At 41.6% G+C, this 27,780-nt stretch overlaps 2 protein-coding genes and 1 long non-coding RNA gene across 4 annotated transcripts; all 3 read right to left on the bottom strand.

The window, feature by feature from the left end:
- Positions 1-1,903: 1,903 nt before the first annotated feature.
- On the bottom strand, positions 1,904-22,410 carry kif4 (kinesin family member 4). The gene is made up of 30 exons (XM_021591174.2): positions 22,137-22,410; positions 21,678-21,801; positions 21,450-21,564; positions 21,155-21,345; positions 20,820-20,918; positions 20,557-20,723; positions 20,243-20,337; positions 19,928-20,050; positions 19,117-19,292; positions 18,946-19,007; positions 18,094-18,226; positions 17,840-17,898; positions 17,458-17,563; positions 17,024-17,146; positions 16,646-16,819; positions 16,353-16,456; positions 16,009-16,153; positions 15,663-15,773; positions 15,438-15,521; positions 14,636-14,749; positions 14,166-14,321; positions 12,342-12,439; positions 7,991-8,120; positions 7,484-7,768; positions 7,159-7,236; positions 5,173-5,274; positions 4,850-5,017; positions 4,582-4,707; positions 4,331-4,450; positions 1,904-2,539 (listed from the first exon to the last, which is right to left on the bottom strand). The coding sequence occupies exons 2-30, from the start codon at positions 21,798-21,800 to the stop codon at positions 2,381-2,383; spliced, it is 3,726 nt and encodes a 1,241-aa protein (XP_021446849.1). The 5' UTR covers position 21,801; positions 22,137-22,410; the 3' UTR covers positions 1,904-2,380.
- A 137-nt stretch (positions 22,411-22,547) lies between these two features.
- mrps12 (mitochondrial ribosomal protein S12) lies at positions 22,548-24,197 on the bottom strand. Of its 2 annotated transcripts, none has more exons than XM_036967512.1 (3): positions 24,108-24,197; positions 23,813-23,863; positions 22,548-23,235 (listed from the first exon to the last, which is right to left on the bottom strand). In XM_036967512.1, the coding sequence occupies exons 2-3, from the start codon at positions 23,859-23,861 to the stop codon at positions 22,850-22,852; spliced, it is 435 nt and encodes a 144-aa protein (XP_036823407.1). In that variant the 5' UTR covers positions 23,862-23,863; positions 24,108-24,197; the 3' UTR covers positions 22,548-22,849. The 2 variants fall into 2 exon arrangements, with proteins under 2 accessions (XP_036823407.1, XP_021446850.1); XM_021591175.2 differs by having other exon boundaries at positions 23,992-24,150.
- Positions 24,198-25,972: 1,775 nt separating this feature from the next.
- LOC118945364 lies at positions 25,973-26,813 on the bottom strand. Its single transcript, XR_005040531.1, has 3 exons — positions 26,564-26,813; positions 26,393-26,466; positions 25,973-26,260 (listed from the first exon to the last, which is right to left on the bottom strand). It is a non-coding gene; the product is annotated as an uncharacterized LOC118945364 (long non-coding RNA).
- Between the last annotated feature and the right edge of the window lie 967 nt (positions 26,814-27,780).

A 27,780-nucleotide genomic window follows, 5' to 3' on the forward strand; every position in this document is an offset into this window, starting at 1 on the left:
TTGCAGATGGTTCTTTGCAAGAGCAGCAAACTACTTGCTACATGTCCTTTAATAAAGGCAGACTCAGCAATATGACAACCGTTCACTCCGATCCCTGGTCCAAGAAAAAATAATTGATTGAGACATCAAATCAAATTTTATTTGTCATATGCGTCAAATACAACAGGTGATCTTTTTGGCCTTCCTGTGACAGCACCCGATGTCCATCAAGCTGCCTCCAATGTCATTTTAGAGAATTTGGCAGTACATCCAGTACGTCTTGACCTGACTGCAGTTTGGAGTCATAAATGACTTCAGTTGGCAAATGCTCAACTTCAATGGCCACTGGCAAACTAAAGTGTGCTCTTCACAGATAAATCCTGGTTTCAACTACCGGGCAGATGGCCACTGAACTCTGGAGCTATTTTAAAATCACCAATGGCCTCATGGTGACATCCCCAAGTAGTTCCCTTCCTATCCTGCAGCTCAGTTCAGAAGGACGACTGCATCTTTGATGTGTCTGGGTGGTTTTATACATGTCAGTGCTAAACCCTAACCACCATTTTAAATTTCAACGGGGTAGGGACGTTCCAAGGATTCTGGATAGCACAGGCCATTTAATACATCAACAGCATAATTATTAACTTGACCATGCTTAAAGATATATTCTATGTTTGATATGAAAAGTTCGAGAAGGGTGGTCTTTCTATATGCACTCTACGTAATTAAAAAAAAAGCATACTTGTCTTTTAAAAATGATAAATACAATTAATAGCAAAGTTCTACTTGCTATTCACATTAGGCTGAGCATCACACCATGAACATGCACACCCACACAATATGACAAGAGCAGTTTGAAAATGTGTGCCATCAGCATTCCTTTCACTTGACAGCTACATTCTTCTGTGCACAGGCTGCTGCCGCATTTCTCAATATTTCGAGCAGGGCTGGGGCAACTAGACTCAGCCGCGGGCCGATTTGTATCAGAGAGGACGGTTTGGGGCCAGAACATAATTATAATAATTTGTACCCAGCAAATTGACCACAACTAAGCCCAACGAGAAAGTGCATTTGAAAATAACAATAATTTCATACCTTGATTACATGGAGACACAATCACATCTCTTTTATTCCTGGGAATACTTGAACACATTTCCTAAATTGAAACAAATTTGTAGCCGAATTCCTGACGATTGTTTTCCTGGAACACTTTCTTTTTAGCTAAAAACTTGATTTAAGTGGCCAAAACTGGCCATCTCCCAGAAGCATATTTATGTCGTATGTCATCAACGTAACTCAAAACTGTGACAGTCACAGGAGACACAGGTTCAGCATTTTTAGGTATTGAAACATTTAAAATGATTCTCCCCTCAGCATTGTCATTCCCATTCCAATTGGAAGTCAGCATTCTCCACATTCCTAGGATGAGTCATTTTTTGTCTCAACTTAAAATTTTCCAAACTTCATACCATCCAAACCACCCTGGGCCATTATCAATTTCAGCAAAAGGTATTTGGTTTCAAAGTGCTCGCTCAGACTCACTACCATTTTTAATTTGGGCCTATGCTGCCTTTATATGGGACAATCTTTTCACACTACTTCGAAACAAAAGTGATTCTCGTAGCAGGTTAGGAGGGCATTTCCCTTAACCGCGGTCTCCTAACCTGCTACAAAAAAAGGTCACTTCGGTATCAAGGTTTTTCCCCTCTATATAGTCACTGCTTTGATTGAGACTTAAAATGGCAGCAGTTCAGACTCAGAGTGGATGTCATGTTGTCTCTGGACTGAAGCATTAAAAAAGGTTGGGAGCGGAGTGTAAACACTGCAATAGTCTTCAATGGGAATGCTAACAACATCGTTGCAAAACTGGGTGATCATTTGATTTGTCAGAGGTTTTTTGTTAGACAACTACAAGTTAAGAAAGTTTGATTTATTAACTATGTTTATTTGTTCCAATCTTCCACAGAAAATTTAAATAATTAATTATTCATTTATGATAACAAAAAAAATGTATATTAAAAAATGATCAATTTCTATTGATAGAAAATCAGTTACATTCAACTATTAAACGTTTATATTTCAAGTGACAAATAATTCCCTAGTATGATTGTCTAATTAAAAATAGTCTTGTTAAATGTATTTTAGCCCTCATAATTAGGCCATTTACGGCAGTTCACAGTAAGTGAATTTCTGTGCCCTCTAAGATTTAGACCGATAAAAGAGTGATGTCTCATTTAGAATCAATTGCTACACTTTATTACAAGGAACGTAAATGAGAACATTTAAAAGACATTGAAAAATGACCAACAAAACACTGAAAAAACAAACAGATAAAAGGACTATCCTATAGCAGAGGCTAAGATCTCGCATGTCTTGTCTATACTAGCATGCCTTTCCCACCTTAAGACTCTTCCCTGATGGGCGTACATCCAGAGAAAAAGCTGTTCTGGAAGCTAGTAAGGACCCGTTTTTTCTTCTTCAAGACGCTGGCTGTGTTCCTTTCTTCATCCTCCTCATCTTCCTCTTCCTCCTCCTCGACAGAGACACTCTTCCTCACAAGCTATAAAGAACACAGCAAGGAAGATAGTCTTTTCAGTACAATAAGGACATGATCTGAAAACCCCAATACCCACCTAAGATGCAGTTTTGTGCAAAACAAAGTGATGTGCGATGAGTCTGTTACGGATACAGTGCCTTGCGAAAGTATTCGGCCCCCTTGAACTTTGCGACCTTTTGCCACATTTCAGGCTTCAAACATAAAGATATAAAACTGTATTTTTTTGTGAAGAATCAACAACAAGTGGGACACAATTATGAAGTAGAACGACATTTATTGGATATTTCAAACTTTTTTAACAAATCATAAACTGAAAAATTGGGCGTGCAAAATTATTCAGCCCCTTTACTTTCAGTGCAGCAAACTCTCTCCAGAAGTTCAGTGAGGATCTCTGAATGATCCAATGTTGACCTAAATGACTAATGATGATAAATACAATCCACCTGTGTGTAATCAAGTCTCCGTATAAATGCACCTGCACTGTGATAGTCTCAGAGGTCCGTTAAAAGCGCAGAGAGCATCATGAAGAACAAGGAACACACCAGGCAGGTCCGATATACTGTTGTGAAGAAGTTTAAAGCCGGATTTGGATACAAAAAGATTTCCCAAGCTTTAAACATCCCAAGGAGCACTGTGCAAGCGATAATATTGAAATGGAAGGAGTATCAGACCACTGTAAATCTACCAAGACCTGGCCGTCCCTCTGAACTTTCAACTCATACAAGGAGAAGACTGATCAGAGATGCAGCCACGAGGCCCATGATCACTCTGGATGAACTGCAGAGATCTACAGCTGAGGTGGGAGACTCTGTCCATAGGACAACAATCAGTCGTATATTGCACAAATCTGGCCTTTATGGAAGAGTGGCAAGAAGAAAGCCATTTCTTAAAGATATCCATAAAAAGTGTCGTTTAAAGTTTGCCACAAGCCACCTGGGAGACACACCAAACATGTGGAAGAAGGTGCTCTGGTCAGATGAAACCAAAATTGAACTTTTTGGCAACAATGCAAAACGTTATGTTTGGCGTAAAAGCAACACAGCTGAACACACCATCCCCACTGTCAAACATGGTGGTGGCAGCATCATGGTTTGGGCCTGCTTTTCTTCAGCAGGGACAGGGAAGATGGTTAAAATTGATGGGAAGATGGATGGAGCCAAATACAGGACCATTCTGGAAGAAAACCTGATGGAGTCTGCAAACGACCTGAGACTGGAACGGAGATTGGTCTTCCAACAAGACAATGATCCAAAACATAAAGCAAAATCTACAATGGAATGGTTCAAAAATAAACATATCCAGGTGTTAGAATGGCCAAGTCAAAGTCCAGACCTGAATCCAATCGAGAATCTGTGGAAAGAACTGAAAACTGCTGTTCACAAATGCTCTCCATCCAACCTCACTGAGCTCGAGCTGTTTTGCAAGGAGGAATGGGAAAAAATTTCAGTCTCTCGATGTGCAAAACTGATAGAGACATACCCCAAGCGACTTACAGCTGTAATCGCAGCAAAAGGTGGCGCTACAAAGTATTAACTTAAGGGGGCTGAATAATTTTGCACGCCCAATTTTTCAGTTTTTGATTTGTTAAAAAAGTTTGAAATATCCAATAAATGTCGTTCTACTTCATAATTGTGTCCCACTTGTTGTTGATTCTTCACAAAAAAATACAGTTTTATATCTTTATGTTTGAAGCCTGAAATGTGGCGAAAGATCGCAAAGTTCAAGGGGGCCGAATACTTTCGCAAGGCACTGTATGTCACCACCCTGTTGCGTTATTGGTATAGAGGAGCCTACCTTGGTGGGAGTGACACAAGGTGGTTTAAAGAACGTGGCGTCACCAGGGCTAATGGCTGTGGGGTCTTGAGGAATAGAAACTAAATCTTTGGACCCATCGTCGGTGACCTCACTGGAGTCCTGATTTTAGGAAGAGAGGAAAATGATTAAGAAAAATAAACTGCACAAACAATGAAATATTCTCCCACTAGTGAATGTAGGGAGCCTATGGTATACAGATATCTGACAACAGATGGACAATTTTAACTTACTATACTGGACATCTGGTTGTCCATGTTGCGACACTTCTCATGGTCACACTGGCAGTTCTCCCCACAGCTCATCTTTCCCTTACGGCACCGGCACAGCCTGTTGCCACAGCGACCCTTACAGGCACACTGAAGGAAGAGGCATACAGATGTGAAAACTCATTTAACACTACAAATACATAAGAATATTGATCTGATCATCTCTAAACAACTAACAGTGTTGCCCCGGTCTCACTAAATGATTTCCTATACATTACGTCTATGTTCTCACCCCTGTAGCCTTGGGTTTTTTGACGTTGGAGCTCTTTCTGTTACGGCCACTCTCATTCTTCTCAGGGCACCACTCAACCTCCTCTGACTCTGAGGGAGACTCTAGCTCCTCCATGTCAATGGCCATCTTCAGGGGAGCCCTGGCTGTAGTGAAACGCCGGCCTTTAGGCTGCAGGAGGTAAAAAAACACCAGCCGTGAGATGGTGCAATCTCTTAGCGCTGGTCTAAGTCAGGGTCATTTCCCCCTAGACTCGAACGGGGGAAATTTCCACTATAACAGTTGGATATCAAACAGACTGGTGAGGAAGTGTGCCAGTGGCTTACCTTACGCGGGATGTACTCAAAGGAGTCATCTGGGGACTGAGTGGATGTTGGCAGTAGGTTGTTGATCTTTTTCCCACTGGCCAACTGGAGCAGTGTTAGTTTCTGAAAACACAGAGCAAAAGTTGCTTGATATGGACAGTTTCAACAAATAGTAGACATAAATGTTTAGAATTGTAATAACCTGTGCTTTTAGCACCTAGGGTGTGAGAAACTTTCCAAATTACATTAAATAATATTAGGGTACATGTAAGATTAGGTTTTGTTGATATACCGTTTATACCGAGGTATTTTGAAATACTGACGGTATAATTTTAAATACCTTACATTATTTAAAGAAAATAAACATTTGGGGTTGGGGGCACCCACGCATTGCGGGGGCTGCGTGCTACCTGAATTCTTCAGGCCATGGGTTCTACAGGTTGGACACGTTCCACATGGATGTTGGTTCATGCTGACGCAACTGCATCACGCAGTTACTGCAGATTGGGCTCCCTAGTGGCGCAGCAGTCTAAGGCACTGCATCTCAGTGCTAGAGGCATCACTACAGACCCTGGTTCGATTCCAGTCTGTATCACAACCGGCCATGATTGGGAGTCCCATAGGGTGGCGCACAATTAGCCCAGCTTCGTCCAGGTTAGGGTTTGGCTGGGGTAGGCCATCATTGTAAATAAGAATTTGTTCTTAATTGAACTACCTAGTCAAGTAATAAAAAATAAAAAGATTGGACGCCGGTACGCCACTGACACCAGCCCGTACTGTTTACACCAGTCAGGATAGGTCCATGGACTCATGTTGCTTACGCCAAATCCTGACTATGCCATTCGCATGACGCAACACGAACTGGGGTTTTTCTGACCAGGCATAGATTTTCCACTCCTAAATTGTCCAGTGTTGATGATCGCCTGCCCACTGGAGCTGCTTCTTCTTGTTTTTAGCTGATAGGAGTGGAACCTGGTGTGGCAATAGCCCATCCGTGACAAGGATAGACGAGTTGTGTGTTCCAAGATGACGTTCTGCACACCACTGTTATTTGTCTGTTTATGGCCTGCCTTTTAGCGTGCACAATTCTTGCCATTTTCCTTCGACTGCTCTCATCAAAAAGCTGTTCCCACAGGACTGCTCCTGACTGGATGGTTTGTGCTTGTCGCTCCATTCTGGGGAAACCCTCGACACTGTGGTGCGTGAAAATCCCAGGAGGTTGTTTCTGAGATACTGGATCCGGCACATGGCACCGACCATCATACCACGCTCAAAGTCGCTTAGGTCACCCGTTTTGCACATTCTAACGTTCGATCGAACAGTAACTGAATGCCTCGATGACTGCTTTATATAGCAAACCACGGCCACGTGACTCATCCATTTTCATGAACGGGGTTGTGTAAACAAACGTGCTGTACTCCACCTTATATAAACTTAAAAATCAGGTGTGGATCCTTGTATATCATGAAAAGAACAGTAATAGGACAGCACTCCGGTAAACAAAAGTAAATGGACATTTGTATTGCCGTACGAACATGTCAGGTATGAGCCCTTCCTCAGCATGCAATGCAATGGCAATCAATGTCACAACAAGACTTCACGGGTGGGCATAATTACAAATTCAGTCAGTAAAGGCCCAATTAAGAGATCCCAGCAGAGGGACCTGTGGGGGAAACATGAAAAGCAAATAAAGATAGACACACAATACCAATACCTAATATCTGGCCTGTGAGTGTGTAAGTATAACTATAAGAAATCTAAGATGTGAAATAAATTATATCCAGCTCAGGGCTACAGCAATGCATTTGGTTTGCTAACTGGATCAAGATCCCAAGTACCTAAATTGTTTTATGTGCACTTCCGGTAATACCGTATACTCCAGTATGGTACAGAAACAGTATGACTGTATGACAATCTGGATACCACCCAACTCTACTGCAGACCTTTGTTCTTGTAGATACTTTAAAGTGTTCTATTGTCCTTGTACAGGCTCATCTGGGCATTTACCTGTTTGTATTGTTCATTTTCATCCATCAGCCTCTGGTTTTGCTCATTCAATTCCCGCATCTTTTCAATCTCATCCTCCTGTAGAAACAGGCATTGAATTAGGAGGGGGGTTAGAATACCTATATTCAACCTGATTAGTCTTTGATAGAGATGTCTAAAACACAACACTGAGTGGAACTTGAAGTCAAATCAACCTGCTTGGATAATGAGGATTAATAGCAGAAACAAGTCCATAAGCACATAAATAGACCTAACTGTATGACCCTGAAGAACATTCCGCCAGAATGTTATTGTGCACAGTAGTTGAGAGGACAGTGTGACAGACCTGGAACTTGAGGCGCTGCAGAAGCTCCCTCTCTCTTTTTGAAGTCTCCTCCTCCTGTTCTTTCTCCACTGACTTGCTCTCCTCGCTCTGCAGCTGACCCAGGAGGTACAGGACCTTCTCCTGGTGCATCTGCTCCAGCTCCACCAGGCGGTGCTGGTGCTCCATGTCCATGGTAGACATCAGTTTCCTCTCATCACACAGAGTCTTCTGAAGGTCCAGCACGTTGCTTTTCTCCTGCTTTAGCTCGCTCTCCAGCTTAGAACTGGTCGTTTTGGCAGACACCAGCTGTGGAGGTGTTGATATTTATTGTAAGTTGCTCTGAATAAGAGCATCTTCTAAAATACTAAATAGTCAAATGAAATTTTGGGTTGCCATGTATTTTGTCAATAAACATTAGCTTACAAGGTAGGCTAATAGGCTAAGAATAACATTATTTTCAAGACATTGAAAACTTTTGAGACTAATAAGCTTGCAGTTCAACAATACGCAAATAAGCTCATGTCTTACCTCTGACATGAGGACCTTGAGGGCACACTTAGCCTCCACCATAGTAGTGATGTTGTCCCAGCGTTGCTTCAAGCGCCCCTCATTGTCTGCATCCAGAACCTTCTGTTGTAGGTCAGCTATCTGGGCACTCCTAGGAGGAAAACCATAGGACATTACATGTGAATGTTTGTCTATACAAATACATACATACACATGAATGAGCTGGAGGGATTTTTCATGCACCGATAGAACAGAGAAGCTGCGTCTGGTAAGACGAGGGGTGGGGGTGTGTGTCTATTTGTCAATAACAGCTGGTGCGCGATGTCTAATATTAAAGAAGTCTCAAGGTATTGCTCGCCTGAGGTAGAGTATCTTATGATAAGCTGTAGACCACACTATCTAACAAGAGAGTTCTCATCTATACTATTCGTAGCCATCTATTTACCACCACAGACCGATGCTGGCACTAAGATCGCACTCAAACAACTTTATAAGGCCATAAACAAAGAAGAAACTGCTCATCCAGAAGTGGCACTTCTAGTGGCCAGGTACTTTAATGCAGGCAAACTTAAATCCATTTGATCTAATTTCTACCAGCATGTGCAACCACAAAATATATAAAAAATAAATAAACAAAAAAATAAAAGCTCCTCTAGACCACCTTTACTCCACACAGAGATGCATACAAAGCTCTCCCCTGCCCCCCATTTAGCAAATCTGACCATATTTCTATCATCCCAATTCCTGCTTACAAGCAAAAACTAAAGCAGGAAGTACCATTAACTGGCTCAATACGGAAGTGATCAGATGACGCGGATGCTACAGGACTGTTTTGCTAGCACAGACTGGAATATGTTCCAGGATTCATCCAATGGCATTGAGGAGTATACCACCTCAGTCATCCACTTCATCGACAACATCATCCCCAGTGACCGTACGTACATATCCCAACCAGAAGCCATGGATTACAGGCAACATCTGCATTGAGATAATGGCTAGAGCTGCCGATTTCAAGGAGTGGGACACTAATCCTGACGCTTAAAATAAATCCTGCAATGCCCTCAGACAAACAATCAAAACAGGCAAACCGTCAATACAGGATTAAGAATGAATCCAACTACACCGGCTCTGACGCTCGTCGGATGTGGCAGGGCTTGAAAACTATTACAGAATACAAAGGGAAACCCAGACGCGAGCTGCCCAGTGACGCAAGCCTACCAGACGAGCTAAATGCCTTTTATGCTCACTTCGAGGAAAGCAACACGGAAGCATGCATGAGAGCACCAGCTGTTTTGGATGACTGTGTGATAACACTCTCGGCGGCAGATGTGAGTCACACGGAACCCAAACCAGCTGCGCGCAAGAGCCATCGTGCATACATTTATTTTGTCCCCCCACACCAAACGCGATCACGACATGCAGGTTAAAATATCAAAACAAACCCTGAACCAATTATATTAATTTGGGGACAGGTCGAAAAGCATTAAACATTTATGGCAATTCAGCTAGTTAGCTTGCTGTTGCTAGCTAATTTGTCCTGGGATAAACACTGAGTTGTTATTTTACCTGAAATGCACAAGGTCCTCAACGCCGCCAATTAATCCACACATAAAAGGGTCAACCGAATCGTTTCTAGTCATCTCTCTTCCTTCAGGCCTTTTCTTGACTTTATATTGAGATTGGCAACTTTCATAAATTAGGTACATTACCGCCACTGACCCCGTTCGTCTTTCACTCACCCACATGGGTACAACCAACGAGGAGATGGCACGTGGGTACCTGCTTCTATAAACCAATGAGGAGATGGGAGAGGCAGGACTTGCAGAGCGATCTGCGTCAGAGATAGATATTAGCCTGTAGCATCGCAGACGCTCGTTGCCGCGCGCGAGCAGTGTGGGTGCAATAATTGAATAACATTGATTTGAAAGGCTGGTCATGGCTCACATCAACAGCATCCTCCTGGATACCCTACACCCACTCCAATTTGAAATACCGTCCCAAAAGATCCACAGATGACGTAATCTCAATCACACTCCACACTGCCCTTTCCCACCTGGACAAAAAGAACACCTATGTGAGAATGCTGTTCATTGACTACAGCTCAGCGTTCAACACCATAGTGCCCACGAAGCTAATCACTAAGCTAAGGACCCTGGGACTAAATACCTTCCTCTGCAACTAGATCCTGGACATCCTGACGGCCACCCCCAGGTGGTAAGGGTAGGCAACAACACATCTGCCACGCTGATCCTCAACACAGGGGCCCCTCAGGGGTGTGTACTCAGCCCCTTCCTGTACTCCCTGTTTACACACGACTGCGTGGCCAGACACGACTCCAACACCATCATTAAATTTGCTGACGACACAACAGTGGTAGGCCTGATCACCGACAGCGATGAGACAGCCTATAGGGAGGTGGTCAGAGACCTGGCAGTGTGGTGCCAAGGACAACCTCTCCCTCAATGTGAACAAGACAAAGGAGCTGATTGGGGACTACAGGAAAAGGCGGGCCGAACAGGCCGCCATTAAGATCAACAGGGCTGAAATGGAGCAGGTTGAGATCTTCAAGTTCCATGGTGTCCACATCACCAACGAACTATCATGGTCCAAACACACCAAGACCGTCACGTCAACACCTTTTCCCCCCTCAGAAGATTGAAAAGATTTGGCATGGGTTCCCAGATCCTCAAAATGTTCTACAGATGCACCTTCGAGAGCATCCTGACTTGTTGCATCACTGCAGGGGGTCACTACAGGGGGTAGTGGGTACGGCCCAGTATATCACTGGGAACAAAAAATGGTCAAAGACTCAAGTCATAGACTGTTCGCTACCGGAGCGCCAAGTCTAGGTCCAAGAGGCTTCTAAACAGCTACTACCCCCAAGCCATAAGACTGCTTGAACAATTATTAAAATGGCCACAGACTATATACATTGACCCCCCTTTGTTGTTACACTGCTTCTACACTACTCACTGTTTATCATCTATGCATAGTCACTTCACCCTTGCCTACATGTACAATTGACCTCGACTAACATGTACCCCCGCACATTGACTCGGTACCAGTACCCCCTCTATATAGCCTCGTAATTGTTATTTTATTGTGTAACTTTTATTATTTTTTACTTTAGTTTATATGGTAAATATTTTCTTAACTCTTCTTGAACTGCACTGTTGGATAAGGGCTCATAAGTTACTTCACAGTAGGGTCTACACAAATAAAGTTTGATTTACCTGCCCAAATTTAAATACTTCCTCACATATATCATTACCCTGTTCTAAGGACTTGCGTCTGGCAGCCGTCACAATATCCTATCAACAGGAATTAACAAAAGAACAGATGGGGAAGGCGTATGCTTTGGAAGGTGTGAAAAGCTTTGGAGCAAAGCCTCACTATGACATCAACATTTCTCCAGGCAAGCCAAGGGGAGGTAGGCCAGGAATTCACAATGACAGTGCAAAAATGGATAGCAATGCAATGCAACTGAAAGACAAATTATGTGGATGCCTTTCACATCAGTAGAGTCATGTAATAAAATCAAATGCATTAGAAGGTGAGGTCAATGTTTAGTGTTTGGATAGAAGGAATCCCTCAGCTGCGGGAGGTAATATAGGTCAATGTTTAGGTCAGAAGAAATCCCTCAGCTGCAGGAGGTAATATAGGTCAATGTTTAGGTCAGAAGGAATCCCTCAGCTGCGGGAGGTAATATAGGTCAATGTTTAGGTCAGAAGGAATCCCTCAGCTGCGGGAGGTAATATAGGTCAATGTTTAGGTCAGAAGGAATCCCTCAGCTGCAGGAGGTAATATAGGTCAATGTTTAGGTTAGAAGGAATCCCTCAGCTGCAGGAGGTAATATAGGTCAATGTTTAGGTTAGAAGGAATCCCTCAGCTGCAGGAGGTAATATAGGTCAATGTTTAGGTCAGAAGGAATCCCTCAGCTGCGGGAGGTAATATAGGTCAATGTTTAGGTCAGAAGGAATCCCTCAGCTGCAGGAGGTAATATAGGTCAATGTTTAGGTTAGAAGGAATCCCTCAGCTGCAGGAGGTAATATAGGTCAATGTTTAGGTCAGAAGGAATCCCTCAGCTGCGGGAGGTAATATAGGTCAATGTTTAGGTCAGAAGGAATCCCTCAGCTGCAGGAGGTAATATAGGTCAATGTTTAGGTCAGAAGGAATCCCTCAGCTGCGGGAGGTAATATAGGTCAATGTTTAGGTTAGAAGGAATCCCTCAGCTGCAGGAGGTAATATAGGTCAATGTTTAGGTTAGAAGGAATCCCTCAGCTGCAGGAGGTAATATAGGTCAATGTTTAGGTTAGAAGGAATCCCTCAGCTGCAGGAGGTAGTAAGTAAGTTTTGAACTAGTCAGACTCACCTGAGGTTTATTTCTGTCCCCAGATTGTCCACCTGTTTGCTGAGAGACGCCTCCAGCTCTCCCTGACTCTCCAGCTCTGAGATGATGAGGGTCCGACGCTGTGGGAGTAGAGCGAGAGGGGAGAGGAAACACAGTAAAAACTGTTAAAGGGGGAATGGAAACATTTCAGGAAGTAAAGCTAAGCAAAGAGATGTATTCTGTCCACTAATACTAAACATATGCATTTAACATCTCTGTTTTTAGGGTTTTGATATTGAACGATTATTAGGAGGTATGGGTAGCGGCATCTTGAATTGCCATAGAAACAACTGACGCTGATGTGTCATTGGCAGGATTGAGCAAATTGTGAGTTTTGGCAGGGGACTGAAAGTGAATGCTGCCACGAGGAGGCACCTCGCCTCCACTTGACCTGAAAAGGTTCTCATAACTTTGACAGCTTTGTCATTGAGCTACATTAAGGTAAGAAACTGTATTCAATTTGTTTTTATGTTGGTAACTATAGTATTTTTTCAGATTTCCTTTTAAATCAGTCAGCCAAAACAAGGCAAGGCAGCGAGCCAGCCATCTACTGGATTTAGCACTTCTCTTGTCTTTTTTACATTAAACGTTGTCTTTGATAACTGTACAAAATCAAATGCTCATATTATCAATTTGAAGAGTATTTGTCATTGGTATAGCTAAGAGCTAAAATAAAAAAACTGTCTAGAGCCTGATTCTACAGTAGTTGATAGCCAGCCACCCACAAGAGGGCTGCAGCAGGACTGATATTTTACCAGTAAAAAGTATGATACCCATATAATCATTAGTTAGCTAGATATTTCATTAGGTATCTGTTTATCTATGATTCCTAAAAATAATTAGGCTGGTAGTCAGCTCAGGCTGACTACCAGGCGGCATTAGTAAAGGTACTCCTAATCTTCACCCAGTAGCTCAGTGTCACTAGTCACCCCCCCTGTATGCTTTCAAATGTGTTCCCATTTTGACTCTTCGAAGGGGGTTAAAATGTATGCCTTAATCTTTTTTTGTAATTCCAATTTGAGATGTAACTTGCATTTTGTTTTCAGGTTTGAATGAGATGTAGTATTCCCCTCAATAAAGTTATTTAAATAATGTTCTTGATTTATTAATATTACGTGGGTGTCTTTCCTTATCATGTGTAAAAATCAAATGCACTTGTAATGTTTTGGTGCAGATATGTAGTTAATATACAATCCAGATAGGTTTCTGATAACAGAACATTCCGTAGAATGTAAGAAAAATGCCACGTTCACCAAAACAGCTGTGACTCATTCACAATAAAAGGTATTAGTATTCTGATTTACTATTTAGATTTTCAATCCTTGTAAAACAAGGAATAGTTAACATGCTCAGTTTTTCCTCCATCGTCATTAGGAAGTTACGTAAATAGCATTTGTTTAGGGGGAAAAAAGCATATTTTCCACAGGTATTTCTTGACCGATTACCATTTGATTCATGTGGTGCCATTATATGTCATATCATTGGAAATGGCTGTTTCTCAGTTTTTAAACTATGTATCATGTTTTCATATATGGTTAGACATTAGCTAAATTTGCTCAACACAGAGTTCATGGTCTTTGAGACAGTTTTTGGAAATCCTGCCAGTGATGCAACATTGCCAATCTGGCGATTTAGTCAGCTGGTGTTCTAAAGCCTAGTGTTTCCATTCCCCTTGAACTAACTCCTGTAGAAAAACAGAGAAGCATAATTTCCTCATGTAGCCTAGCAGTGGAAATTTCCACTGATTACTCATTTAGTAAAAGCTCAGATTGTCATTGATCTTTTAAAGACAAGGACTCCACTTACCCTGACTTTGGCAGCAGGCCGCTCCCCTGCCTCCATCTGTTGTTTAAGTTGGGAGATCTCCTCTGCCAGGATCTTCCTGTCCTCCAGCAGGTCCTGCAGGTGGCGCCGTGCCTCCCCTGTGCTCACCAGCACCTCCACCTCGTTCAGGAGCCAGGTCTGCCCACAGATTCAGGTAACAGCATACATTACTCAGTCCTTCATACACAGTGACAGTACTAGAGATTCAAAATTACAGGACCTTTCAATAAATTCCCTGGTTTACCTCCTTATTCCGCAAATCATACAACCGGGATTTTTGAAAAACATGGAATTTATTGAAATTTCACAACCCTAGGCAGCACATTTAAATCACACACACAATCACTTAGACCACAGCATGCACATTCACATAACACATTATGGCAATCAGTTCCTTTCTTGCAAACCAGGACCCCTCACAAAAAAATCGCTGATCAAATAATTCACAGTACCTTCACTCTCCCGGCTGCTCCCTCCATCCCTCTGTAATGGATATCCTTTCGTTTCTCTGCCACCTCACTCCTCTTCTGTAGGGCATCCTTCAGACGCTTATTGGCTGCTGCGGCCTGAAGGAGAACACCTGTAGAGTTAGAACTACCGCTCACCACAGTTCCAGCTAACAACAATTAAAGAATTGACACAAAATGTTTTCCTGGTCGATTAGGCCCAGTGGTTGAAAAAGTATCCAATTGTCATACTTGAGTAAAAGATACCTTCATAGAAAGTCACCCAGTAAAATCATACTTGAGTAAAAGTATTTGGTTTTAAATATACTTAAGTATCATAAGTAAATGTAATTGCTAAAACATACTTAAGTATCAAAAGTAAAAGTATAAATCATTTCAAAATCCTTATTAAGCAAACCAGATAGCACTATTTTCTTGTTTTTTTAATTTACAGATAGTCAGGAGCATGCTCCAACACTCAGGCATAATTTACAAACAAAGCATGCGTTTATTGAGTCTGCCACATAAGAGGCAGTAGATGACCAGGCATGTGCTCTTGATAAGTGTGTGAATTAGACCATTTTCCTGTCCTGCTAAGCATTCAAAATGTAATGAGTACTTTTGGATGTCAGGGAAAATGCATGGAGTAAAAAGTAACATTTTCTTTAGGAATGTAGTGAAGTAAAAAATAAAAAAGTTGTCAAAAGTATGAATAGTGAAGTACAGATACCCCAAAAAACTCCTTAAGTAGTACTTTCAAAATGTTTTACTTAAGTACTTTACACCACTGAATAGACCTAGGCCTCACCTCCTCAGTTTTACGACGCAAGACATTAGCTTGCTTCTGGAAGTCACTCTCAAGCTTCACCATCTGAAACTGACGTTTACGGTCCTGAGAGGTGAGAAATGTATTGTTATTGAAAGAAAAACGAAATCAATCATCTAAACCACATGGAAATGAAAGTAGTGAACAGTGTGCCTTATCTATGGACTGGTGAGTCTACTAGAGTCACACAACACGTCACTCACACACCTTCTCCTTGAGCTGAAGCACCTCCTTGTCCTTCTTGTTCTTCCACACTCTGAACTTCTCAGAGTCCTCCTTCATCTGCCTCATCAGCTGTACACGCTGAGTCTTCATAGCCTACAGGGAAAGAGAGCAGACAATCAGAGAAGCCATCAACAACCTCGTACCATCATTAGGTCACATTCAACCATTTCATTTCAAAAGCCCATTGACCGATGAGATCCAGACTGAAAACCTCTCATTGTCCTGAAAAACAGTGCCCATTAGTTCAGAGTAACTAGTATATCCACAGCTCACAGTACACCCACAGTGTCATGACAGTGACACACCAGAGGAAAGCACACTGTCATACCTGGATCTCATGGTTGAGCTTGGCCACGCTGCGAACAGAGGACTCTTTGACCTTGAGGAGTTTGGACTGCTCCTGGAGCTTCTTCTTCATGTCTGTGATCTGAGCCTCCAGCTCTTGCAGACGCTTTCTCCGTTGCTCACTCAGCCTGGAGAGAGGGAGAAAGACAGAAGGAAATGAGATTGATGATTCCATTCTACTGCAGAGAAATGCTTATACTAAACGTAAAATTCTGTTACACACCAAGCTCGTGGCTGTCAGAGGGAAACTCTTGTGACAGCTAACCATCATATCAAATGACTACACAGCCTGAACATAAAGATGCTATTAAAATAGTTAAGTCTTACTTAGCCTGATTGACATCCTTCTTGGCAGATTGGAGAGCCTGGATGAGGTCCTCCTTTTCCTTCTGCAGAGAGCCCACTGATGTCTGCAGGCTCTTGATGTTATTCTAGAGGGGAACCGTTAATGAGGAGTTCAGATTAAAAAGCTGCTCCAACAGTTCAGTTTGATTCTTATCCATTGGGAAGGTTTCAAAGTGCTGTGCTGGTGTTGCCCTCCCTGTTTCAGCCCTCTGAACCTCCATTACAGCCAACCCATATTTTCTCTCCCCTCTCCAGTCTGTCATCTCCAGCCCTACCTGGTGTTCAGTCTGCATAGGCTCCAGGTGGCTGTCGTTCTGGCACATCTTCCTGACAAACTCCTCCTTCAGAGCCAGAACGTTGTTGAGCTCAATCAACTCCTTGGACATCTGAGCCTGACGCAGGGCATGCTGGGTAGTGAAGGCCTCTGGAGAGTCCTTGTCAGCAGCAGCCTGTGAAGAGATGCATGTTTGTTTGTATGGTAACAAAAATACACCTGTTGTACAAAACCTAAAAACACACAACAATTCTATAGAATTAGTGAAAATGCAATAATCCCAAAACACCTGCACAGAGTCAGATACATGTCAGGAAGAGTACATCTGCAGCAGACAGACTTCTCCATTAGAGGAGTGGTTCTAGATGACCAGACTTACTGAAGGAGAGCCATCAGTTGGGGTCCTGCTGCCACTCACTGGCCCATCCGGGCTGTCCTCTCCTTCAGCCCCACAGTCTGCAGCCAACGCCTCAATGGTGGCAGCAAGGCCAGCACTCTCATCCTGGAGGAAAAAGAGTAGACATTATTACCCAGACAGGATGCAGAGCAGCTTCTTATTAGACTGAATATTGGGAAGGGAAATATCCAGCCATTCAAACGTTGACACGTGCAATGTGTACAATGAAACATAATAAATCAAGTGTCCTCTATCCTTATGACTAGCATGATCAATAAGGTTATGACATTGCACAGAAACAGCTTGGCTACTATGAAATTCAGGGGGAAAACGCTTTGCTTGCTAAACAGAGGACTGAATGGAGTCTAATGCATCAGTAGATCCAGCCTTGTGAGCGCTCCCTCGTCTGGCCATACCTGGAGCTGCAGGATGACGTGCTGTAGATTCTGGATCACTTCCACGTTCTCCTTCAGCTCCTGGTCCTCCAGAGTCTCCATCACCCTCTGCAGGTTCACCTTACACCTAAACGATAAGCCTTGTGTTTAACACAAATAATTATGGTGCCAATTACCTAATCAGACAATGGTAACAGCACATGACATTTAAATATTTACAGTGTAGTCCTTAGAGTCTCTTATCCACAGCAATTTACAGTTTGTGCATTCATCTTAAGATAGCTAACAAATCACAGTAAGTAAACACTTCCTCAATAAAGTAGCTATCAAAAAAGTCAGAGCTCGTAAGGGGGGAAAAAAGTCAAGTGCGAGTGTTAGTTCACAAAAAGACATTCAGACTTACGCTGCATGCTGCCTCAACTCTTCCAGTTTGCTTTGCAGCTTCTCATTTGCTTGATCCGTCTGTGGGTGGGGTAACAAAAAAAGGATGGCACACGTGAAGATCATGGTAATACCTCCAAATATCTTTCCAAAGATGAATAACTAAACAGGACAATTATATGTTTATGGATGGTCAGTCAGCGTTGCTGTGTGATGTTGGCATGGCCTGCAGTATGACAGAGCCAGTCCTACACTAGTGCAGGCCCTCATCCTCACCATGATGATCCTCTCAAGCATCAGGGCAGTCTGGCCAGCTGCCTCGCTCAGCGCACGGCTCAGCTTGTTGTTCTCATCCTGTAGGGTATGGGTCCGCTCCAGGATCTTAGACATGTTCTCCGCTGGCTCAGACCTTTTCAGAGAAGAAATGTTCCCAGTATGGATGTTCAATAGGTAGGTTGACAAACTCTTTGGCTCAATAGATGGAGAGGAGGACAAATAGTCTGGTCCAGGATTATTGGCACCATTGATAAGGATGTGCAAAAAGACTAAAATAATCTAAATACTGAGCTATATTATATGCTAAAAACAACAAAAAACAAGGGGGAAATTATATTATTTGATAGTAACACAATTACTCTGAAACATTTTGTAAATACATACATATATATATATATATATACATATAAATAAAAGGGGAAGAAAACACCCGTTTTCCTTGTTATCCTTCATCTGGGCTTATGGACTGCCCTCTTCAATTAAAACCAGTTTTTAATGGGGTTCAAGTCTGGAGACTGAGATGGCCATTACAAAATGTTTATTTTGTGGTCAATTAACCATTTATTTGTGGAACAACGTGGTCTCTAATCTCATAAAACATTTGAGAAAAAGGCTCAGTGTCAATATCCTCCCAAAGAGAGTACTGAAAACAGGGATGCCAATCATTTTGACCAACCCCATCTTTTTTGGTTTGTATTACTACAAAATACTTTTCTCTGTGCATGCAATATAGCTCATATTGTATTATTTATTTATTTTATTTGCTGATCTTTATCAAGGGTTCAAATAACTTTAGACCTGACTGTATCTTAGTTCGGGAAATTATCCCAAAATAAATAGCATAGTAATTACCCAGAAAGCACTGGTGACACACCTCCACGTGCATGCAGAAGCATCACCTGTAGCTCCTGAACCTGTGTTCAAAAGAGGAGGAAACATTCCCATCAAAACAATGGACACTTAAAATCAAGTCAATTTCACCAAAACACAAATTGTACAGTCACTCAGTAGGGTGGTCACTACCTGCTGCTTCAGGTGTTTCATTTCAGCAGCTCGAGGGTCCACGTTGACCACAGGTTTGTTTTTTATCTTGCGGGCTCTGTCAGCGTAACGCAACGTGTTTATTGTCTCCTCAATGTTGGAGTCTGCAGGGCTGATGCACGCGATCATCAAGGTGTGGCTGTTACCTCCCAATGAATCTGAAGGAAAGCAGTATTTATTATTTAACCCCGACTTTAAAACATGAAGTCTTAGTATAGTTAGTTATAGTGTGTGTGTGTATATATATATATATATCCGATTCTGTCTCTAAATCTAAGAAAAACATGCTAGATTTTAATGAATGCTTGCTGTGTTGAATGCCTTAGGGCAGGGATGGACACCGGATAGGGGTGGGGGCCACAAAATCTGAAATAATCATGAGCGGCCGCAGGTCTGCGTAACCACACCCACATGTGCAGTCAAAGCCGGCGCTGCTTTGACGTTTGCAGAGAACAACAGGGTGTTGTCGATGGTCAGGCCAAGGTTCTTTGCACTCTGGGAGTTGTCAACCGTGATTTGGCCAGTTGCCCTTCCCTGCCTTAGGGTATGTACTGCTCTCTCAGTCATCTCAACTGCTCTCTTGACTGTTCTCTCAGTCATCTGACTACCACAAGGTCTTGTACCACATGACACTATCTTTGTTATGTTAGGCTGCATTGTACTTACAAGCAAATCCTAAATTGATACTGGACCCAGAAAGATCCTATGGGCGGTAAACCTGGGATTTGGAATGCCCAAACACAGTTAGTGTCAATAACACCTGCATAAGCTGACCATCCATTTGAGCGCTCACCCTGCAGCAGTCTGGTTAGTTTAGAGTCCCTGTAGGGCACAAAGCCGGTGCCTTTCTTGCTCTCGTCACCGAGGGCGCTGATCACATTGCCCAGGGAGAGCAGGCCTCGGTTGATGCTGATGCCTGGAACAGACAGGATGAAAGCAGAAAATCAGTAAGGTTCTGATATTGAACTAAATCAAACATTGAATATGAACTGGGACTGTCATTTAAAACATAACATAATAATTTACCATAACAATACTAAAGTACACAGATTAATACAGTCAATGAAAGCTTGTTTTTTAAAGGATTAGCTTCTGGTAATCAACTCACCTTCCTTCAGACGATCTCCCTCAGCTTTGGTCTTTTTCTGTCTCTCAGAGCCAGCCAGATCCACCAGGTGTAGTTTTGACACCACATTGTCAGATCTAAACACACATTTGGAAACAAAAAGGAAGAACTGAGGACATATCAACTTGCAGATAAACAAATCAAATTAATTGAATTATCTATATCATGAGATATGTATATAAACTATATTTATGCTCTGCGTATCCGATACATTTAAGAACTGCAACGTTTCCTTGAGAAGAATATTAGAAGGTGAGATTTATGAAGAAAGAGAAAGAAAGAAAGTGAAGACCGACTTGTCTGCACCCCTGCGCTGCTCCAGGGTGATGGTGAATATTGCGTGGGAGCGAGACGAGGCAGCATTCATCGCAGTAGAGCCCACAGTGCGGGCTGAGTTCCCCAGCTCCAAGCAACCTACCATCTCATGGGCAGACATCACCTGTCTCTCAGTCAGGCCCACAATCTAAGATAGGGAGGCAGATGGAGAATGGGTTAAAACAAACGGTCCATTTAAACACATTCAGGCAACATGTTCACCGGTTACAGACAGTTCACTCACCTTTATGCCCTCTTTGGGGTCCTCCCGAATGTTGATGGTTGATGGTTTATCTTTGGATGCCGATGGACAGAGCAAGTCCAGGATCTCTTCATTGTATATCTATGGCAAATCAAATGTAGACATAATGTTACAGAAAAACATGCACAGGATACTCCCAGAACCAATGAGATGTATTTTATCATTAATCAGAATACTCGCTTTTTTGGCATTTACAACTCCATGTTTTGATTTTCTGAGAAGAGGAACGCAATTTTTTTTGTTGTCTGCTATTACAATCAAACTATGGCTTTGTGTTAAGACAATCAAATAATAAAAACTAAGAGGTTCCCACACACCTCCAGATAAGACACTGTAAGAGAGACTTCACAATCGGTATGCTTCTCCCTTTCCTGGAAGATCATTCTGACCACCCTGGGGATGACTCCAACGGTGGGCTCATTCTCCTGGGCCGAGGTGTATGTTCCTCCCATAGAAAAGGTCTTCCCTGAACCAGTCTGTCCATATGCAAGCACAGTAGCATGATAGCCTTAAAAGATAAGTAAACATACAGCTTATTGATCCCATCCCATTTTGTCAGCTTACTGGTTTATGGATAATATTGTGTGAAAGTAAAAGGTTTATCCTCCATACCTTTAAAAAGACCATACAATAATGGTGAAACAGCACTGTTGAAGACTTCCTCTTGTTCAGTTGTAGGATCAAATACAAAATCGTATGTGAACGCCTTTTCAGTGCCAACAACCACCTGCAAGAGAAATTAATTATATTCGAAAATCGTTTTAGTTATGTAGCTAGGTATGAAATTGGATACATAAAACATCAGGACAAGTGCTTTGTCTTGTGGCATAGACTGCTGACCTGTGGCTCCCCTGGCACGAAAGTGAGACAGGTCTGGCAACCCTCGTTGATTTCTTTAGCAACCAAAGGTCGACACCGCAGGGCAACCCGCACAGGGATCGACTTATCATCCTCCTTTGTCATGCTTCGAAATCAGGTGATTGACAGATTCAAAACAGAATTGTGTAAATGTGGCCAATTCTTTAAAGCAATGTTGTAATTGGAAGATTTGCATATCGGAAATGTATTTTCTGAAAGCTATTTTAGCCTCATTGTGATTCTATTCACAACCGACCAAACCCCTCTGATAATAGTACGGACCGCGGCTGTTAGTGTTGTTAGCCAGCACTTAGCTAGCTACAGTACCTGTCTAGCTAACGTTAACTTGTCTATATCATCGGGCTAGCTAACCCCCATTATGATTCATGCTCTACCCATCCAAATAAGTTTAGTAGATAGCTGAGGAGGACGGTCACTTACCTTAGGGTCTGACAAGACGTTGGTCTTCACCCCTGCAATGAGCTGTACAGTGGCTAGCTAACGTTAGCTAAAATGTGTGTGCCTCTAGCTTGCTAAATTTTTCTAAAAACTATTTCTTCAGACGAAAGAATAAGAACTGTCAGTTCATAAATCGCATATAACCACACCAGTTGTCGTAAGAAATCTAAACTGAACGTTTGACTATTGTTATCTCAAAAGAGAACTTCAGTCGGTGCCTGCCATGGATCTCGTCTTGCCCGCCACTTTCAAATATTCTGCCCCGCCTCCACCACGCGTTTTGCGTCGCAGAGTTGCTGTCATTCGCCTGTTTCTCCAGATTGTAGTCTAATTGGGTGGTTTCTCAAATGTCAAAATAAAATTGACAAATACTGTACATATAATACACTAACATTGCAAATATTAATTAAATTTTAATGGAACAATATAAAATGCAACAATATCAAGATCTGAAAAAAATATAATCGTATTTCTTAACTAATTTGAATCGGGCAAATCCTCTTCGAGCTGACTGCTCATCTCTTGAAACAGAGGGCCGGTTGCTGAAGTCCACAAAACAAAAAGGGAATTACTGAAACATGGGATAAATCACAAGTAAAGAGAAATCACTGGATCCAACTCATGTTTAAACTTACGCATGTATTATGCAAACACAACAACAAAAAAACACCCCACCGCCCTCTCCCATGTCCCCATTAGTTATTTTTCTTCTTCACAACATGGGCACAGTCATATTTTCCCCTGACCACAGTCAGCTTGACTCCTGGCAGGTCCTGTGTCCTGCCCCCCTGCACCAGCACTACGTTGTGCTCCTGGAGGTTGTGTCCCTCCCCAGGAATGAACACCACTGCCTCCTTGCCGTTACTGAGGCGGACTCTGGCACATTTACGGTTGGCCGAGTTTGGCTTCTTGGGTTTCCGGATCATTGTCTTCAGGATTACTGCCTTTAGCTGGGGGCGGCCGAACATGGCACTGACGCTCGGGGGAGGGGGTGATGGCTTTCCACGGCGATGCATCTGATTCAGCGTAGCCATAGTTCTGGAGAGGACAGGTCCAGACCATTGGGAGACAGACTGAGACACTGTATTAGGGTACAAAGAGTGCATAAGAGATCGACTCAAATTTGTAATGTCGAGAGTAAAAACTGTAAACATAACTGGTGTTGGCTACAGATTTTCTATAATCAACTTTTGTTGATTAAAAAAAATGCTCCCACGGATGAGGGATCCCCACAGTCTGATAAATGGGCCTCAATAAGATGCTGAGGGTATTCTGAAGTAGGGATGGGCAATCATCTTCACAAAAGGTGCAGTGAGGGAGCAGGCTTTCACTCCAGCTAATGCAGTACCATACTTCATTCACCTTAACATTTAATCATCTGCTCTACAATAAATACTTATTTTTAGTGTAATCAACTGAGTTCATGGCTTCAAGCACACTGGCCCTAACAAGGTAAGATAACCCACCCCTGCAGGTCTGAAGTCAAGTGCATGGAAAATGAATTTTACTGTCAACCGTCTGTGTGTGTGAGTGTGTAATATGATTATACTACTGTATTATGTGACATTTAGCAGACGCTTTTACCCAAAGCAACTTTACAGTCATGTGTGCATACATTTTTTTGGTGTGTGTGTAATACGAATGCACGATGACATTACCTTGCAGAAATGATGTCAACGCTGGTCTCAGACTCCCCAATAAAGCCATCACTGCAAATAGTGTCAAAGACAGGATTTAGGGGGAACCTGTCTGTGTCACCCTGGTAACCTTGCAGCTAACCCTACCATTAACTCTAGTCTAGTCTAAAACCGTGTTCTATAGTATTTTCAAATCGTACCTGCTGCTTTTCAGTTCCTGTCCAAGGATAAACCACCCACGTGTGTTTTCAAAGTATATAACAACTTGTAATAAGGAAAATAAGAAATGTCACACAAAAATCATAACCACTCTCACCCGTTTGACCTCCGGAAGTATTTTATATATTCTTCCGCATTGAGTGCGACAGCTTCTGTTGCAGATTTTTTGTAAGAGCACTACTGCCACCTACTGGTCGGGTACACGAAAAATACCACAAAACACAATGCACATTATGCTGGCCACGAAATAGAAGTGCTTGTGGATCTGATGTTGATCATTTTCTAAATAAACCCATTTTCTAAATAAATCCTTATGTTATAACCCTTGAAATAGACAGGGATGGACTGGAGCTGGAGAGGTAAGCCAAAGCAGTGTCAAATTAGAGTTGAGGTCAATTCTGTTTAAAATCCATCCCAAATTGATTATAGTCAAATTGTCCTTGTCCAGTAGGCTACATTATTTCATTTTCTCTAGGGACTTCAAATCAAGTGGCTTTCCCAATCAGGTGGTATTTTAACGGCAGGTTATGAGTCTAGAAAATATGTTCAATGAAAGATGACAGATCGTGCGTCTCACACCGAGGTAAAGGCAGTTTCAGATGAGATATTCGACGGATATTCGCCTGTAGTTTTCCTTACGTCCACCAACAGCAGTTAGGGACCGTCAACATGTTGACAAATTAAAAAAAATCTAATTCCAATAACTATTTAACCATTACTCCAAAAACTTTCAAAACTGGTTCTAGCTAACCCGGTGGCATAGACACACATTGCACACGTATTATTTGTCGATTTACATATCGCACTATTTTATATTATTTATTTACATTTTTGAATTTCAATAGCTCATTGATCATATGACCTACTGGACTCAAACAAGGTTCAGAATGTCCACTGACTACCCTTCTATATTGCACACCCTTTAGTTTGTCCATGTTCATCTAACACGTTTTTACATACATTTTTCAAAATGTAACATTTCAACAGCTCCTTGGTCACGTGACCTAATGACTTCAAACAAGGTTGAGAATGTACACTCAGTGGGCCTACACATTGCACACCCTTTAGTTAGTCCATTTTCATCTCACATGATTTGACATTAATTTTTCCAAATGTAACATTTCAATAGCTCCTTGGTCATTTGACCTAATGACTTCAAACAAGGTTCAGAATGTCCACTGACGACCCTTCTATATTGCACACCCTTTAGTTTGTCCATTTTCATCTCACAAGACTTTACATACATTTTTCAACATTTAGAATTTCAATAGCTCCTTGGTCATGTGACTTCAAACAAGGTTCAGAATGTCCACTGAGTGGGCCTACACATTGCACACCCTTTAGTTAGTCCATTTTCATCTCACAAGATTTTACATTAATTTTTCAACATTTAGAATTTCAATAGCTCCTTGGTCATGTGACCTAGTGACTTCAAACATGGTGCAGAATGTACCCTTCTATATTGCACACTTGTTTGTGTGCTGTAAAATCACGCGGTTTAACATACATTTTTCATAGTTTTACATTTCAATAGCTCTTTGGTGTTGTCAATTACACACTTAAGAAGCGTGGAGTGGACCCATATTGAATAACCTCTAGTTATGTCTCTTCTTTATTGTTGTACATTAATATTAGTTTGACAATTAGGGGGTTCAGTCCAGTGTTGTGTTAACCCTTTTCTTTAATATTTATCTATAATAATTGGTAGTTCTAAGTTCTTATTTTCCCTGTTTTTTATTTTTCCACAGTATGTAACAGCGGTACACAATAGGAGAGAGACAGATATCTCCTTTCGTCGTTAATATCAACCATAAATGAAAAGGGCAAAGTACGAGAGTCATGCTATTAATTGTCCAAAGCAGGAATGGAGAGTGAGCTGGTGAGGTAGGCTGCAGTAGGTTTGCTGGGCAATACATATACTGAACATTTAACCACAGCAATGGTGGCCAGTATATCAATGAATAAAAATTGAATATTGACAAATGAAACAGAAATTGTAGACCTTTAATATTTTCCAACATGTCAACAGACACTTAACTTGAAATAAGTATGAAACATTTCAGTGTTAACTTTCTCTTTATCCCTGGTTGATGTACATTTCAGAGCATCTTCAGTGTGGATGGGGTATAGCATACATGTTCAACAACAAAGACTGCACTTCCAGTGTGTGTTCATTACTCTGTTGAACTATGTTGTCTTCATTCTTAGTTACAGCACATGGAACCACCGTTGGCATGCAAAACAGTCAATCTAAAACAAAACGTAACACGTTATAAATAATATCAATGTAGAATGACCATCCATTTGTGTTATATCATAAATTGTCTTACATGCCATCACTGTTGTCAAAAGATTATAAACATGTTAAATAAAGTTACTAACCTAGTCAGTCTTTGGGCCACATCCAGGTTCTTTATCAGTGGCACACATGAAGCAGTTGTTGGCTTTGTTGAACTCTGAAATCATAGGCATGAACTGAACATATTGCTGTCCGACACAACTACATAAAAATAAAGAATTTACATTTAATTTGAATTAAATGTCATTACATACCAGACATTTTTTGTATATCCTCAGCCATTTCTATTGAAATTTTACATTTTGACATTTTCATGTCAAATCATGTGAAATTAAAATGGACAAACTAAAGGGTGTGCAATGTGTAGGCCCACTGAGTGGACATTCTGAACCTTGTTTGAAGTCACTAGGTCACATGACCAAGGAGCTATTGAAATTCCAAATGTTGAAAGATTCATGTAAAATCTTGTGATGAAAATGGACTAATTAAAGGGTGTGCAATATAGAAGGGTGGACGTTCTGGACCTTGTTTGAGTTAAGTAGGTCACATGATCAATGAGCTATTGAAATTCGAATGTAAAATAAGTTTGTACTTTGTTTACGCTCCCTAACTAATTGAACTAGGAATACAAAATACTGCTTACATTTCCACATGTTTATTAGCTTCGGAAAGCGAATTAATGTCCAAATTGTGAAATACCGGTGCAATGTTGTGCGCAATTTTCCCAACATAATGACACTTATTTGGAATCTGTTGCTTAAGTGGACCGATAGCGCGAATATCCAACTTGAAACTGTCTTTACCTCGGTTCTTCTCACTAGTTTGTTTTTCCTATTTGATAGACAAACAGTTCTATGTTATAATTGTTAGGAAAATAATATCAGTTGAGATCCACGAAACACTCCAAATGTTGTGTGTCCAGGATAGTGTTTCCAGTTTTTTTTTTCAATCACTAACCACGTTTCCATGCGAGTAAACTCGTAACATAAAAATCATAGCAGCTGTGATGGAAAGAGGAAGTTTCGGTGTAATATTATAAATGCTGACAGATAATATGTTCGTTCGACATGTTGGGATCTTTTGTGTTGGTAAAATTAATTATGCAGGAAGGTGGTGGAAACGCCTTTATGCGCAAATATTTATATAATAACCCAACCTTGCAACAACCATCATATTGAAATACATTTGGAGTCACTCAATGATATGGTGTTCACAGTCTGTAGCTGTTGGCTACAGCACAGGTGTCAAGGCACATTTGCTATATAACGCAACCGTTTTTGTGACAAAACTATGGGTAGAGTTGAAAATGCGATGGAAACACGTTGAACTTAAACATTTTATTCAGTACATGACAACTTGAGCTAAAAAGTAAGAAGTCAATGCACTACGTCATCAAACATCGAGTTTTATCCTCAAGTCCAATTGCTGGAAACAGCGCATGCATTCTTTATGTGGATTCTAGAATATTCAC

Source organism: Oncorhynchus mykiss, chromosome Y, assembly GCF_013265735.2.
Source record: "Oncorhynchus mykiss isolate Arlee chromosome Y, USDA_OmykA_1.1, whole genome shotgun sequence".
Lineage (NCBI taxonomy): Eukaryota > Metazoa > Chordata > Actinopteri > Salmoniformes > Salmonidae > Oncorhynchus > Oncorhynchus mykiss.

Excerpts from the sequence above, each read along its gene's own strand:
- kif4 (XM_021591174.2), bottom strand. The coding sequence starts at position 21,800 with ATGACAAAGGAGGATGATAAGTCGATCCCTGTGCGGGTTGCCCTGCGG. Across the intron at positions 5,018-5,172 it reads TTGAGTACATCCCGCGTAAG|CCTAAAGGCCGGCGTTTCAC; the intron begins GTAAGCCACTGG and ends TACCTCCTGCAG. Across the intron at positions 2,540-4,330 it reads CTTGTGTCACTCCCACCAAG|CTTGTGAGGAAGAGTGTCTC; the intron begins GTAGGCTCCTCT and ends TGTTCTTTATAG.
- mrps12 (XM_036967512.1), bottom strand. The coding sequence starts at position 23,861 with ATGGCTTTATTGGGGAGTCTGAGACCAGCGTTGACATCATTTCTGCAA. Across the intron at positions 23,236-23,812 it reads GTTGACATCATTTCTGCAAG|TGTCTCAGTCTGTCTCCCAA; the intron begins GTAATGTCATCG and ends ACCCTAATACAG.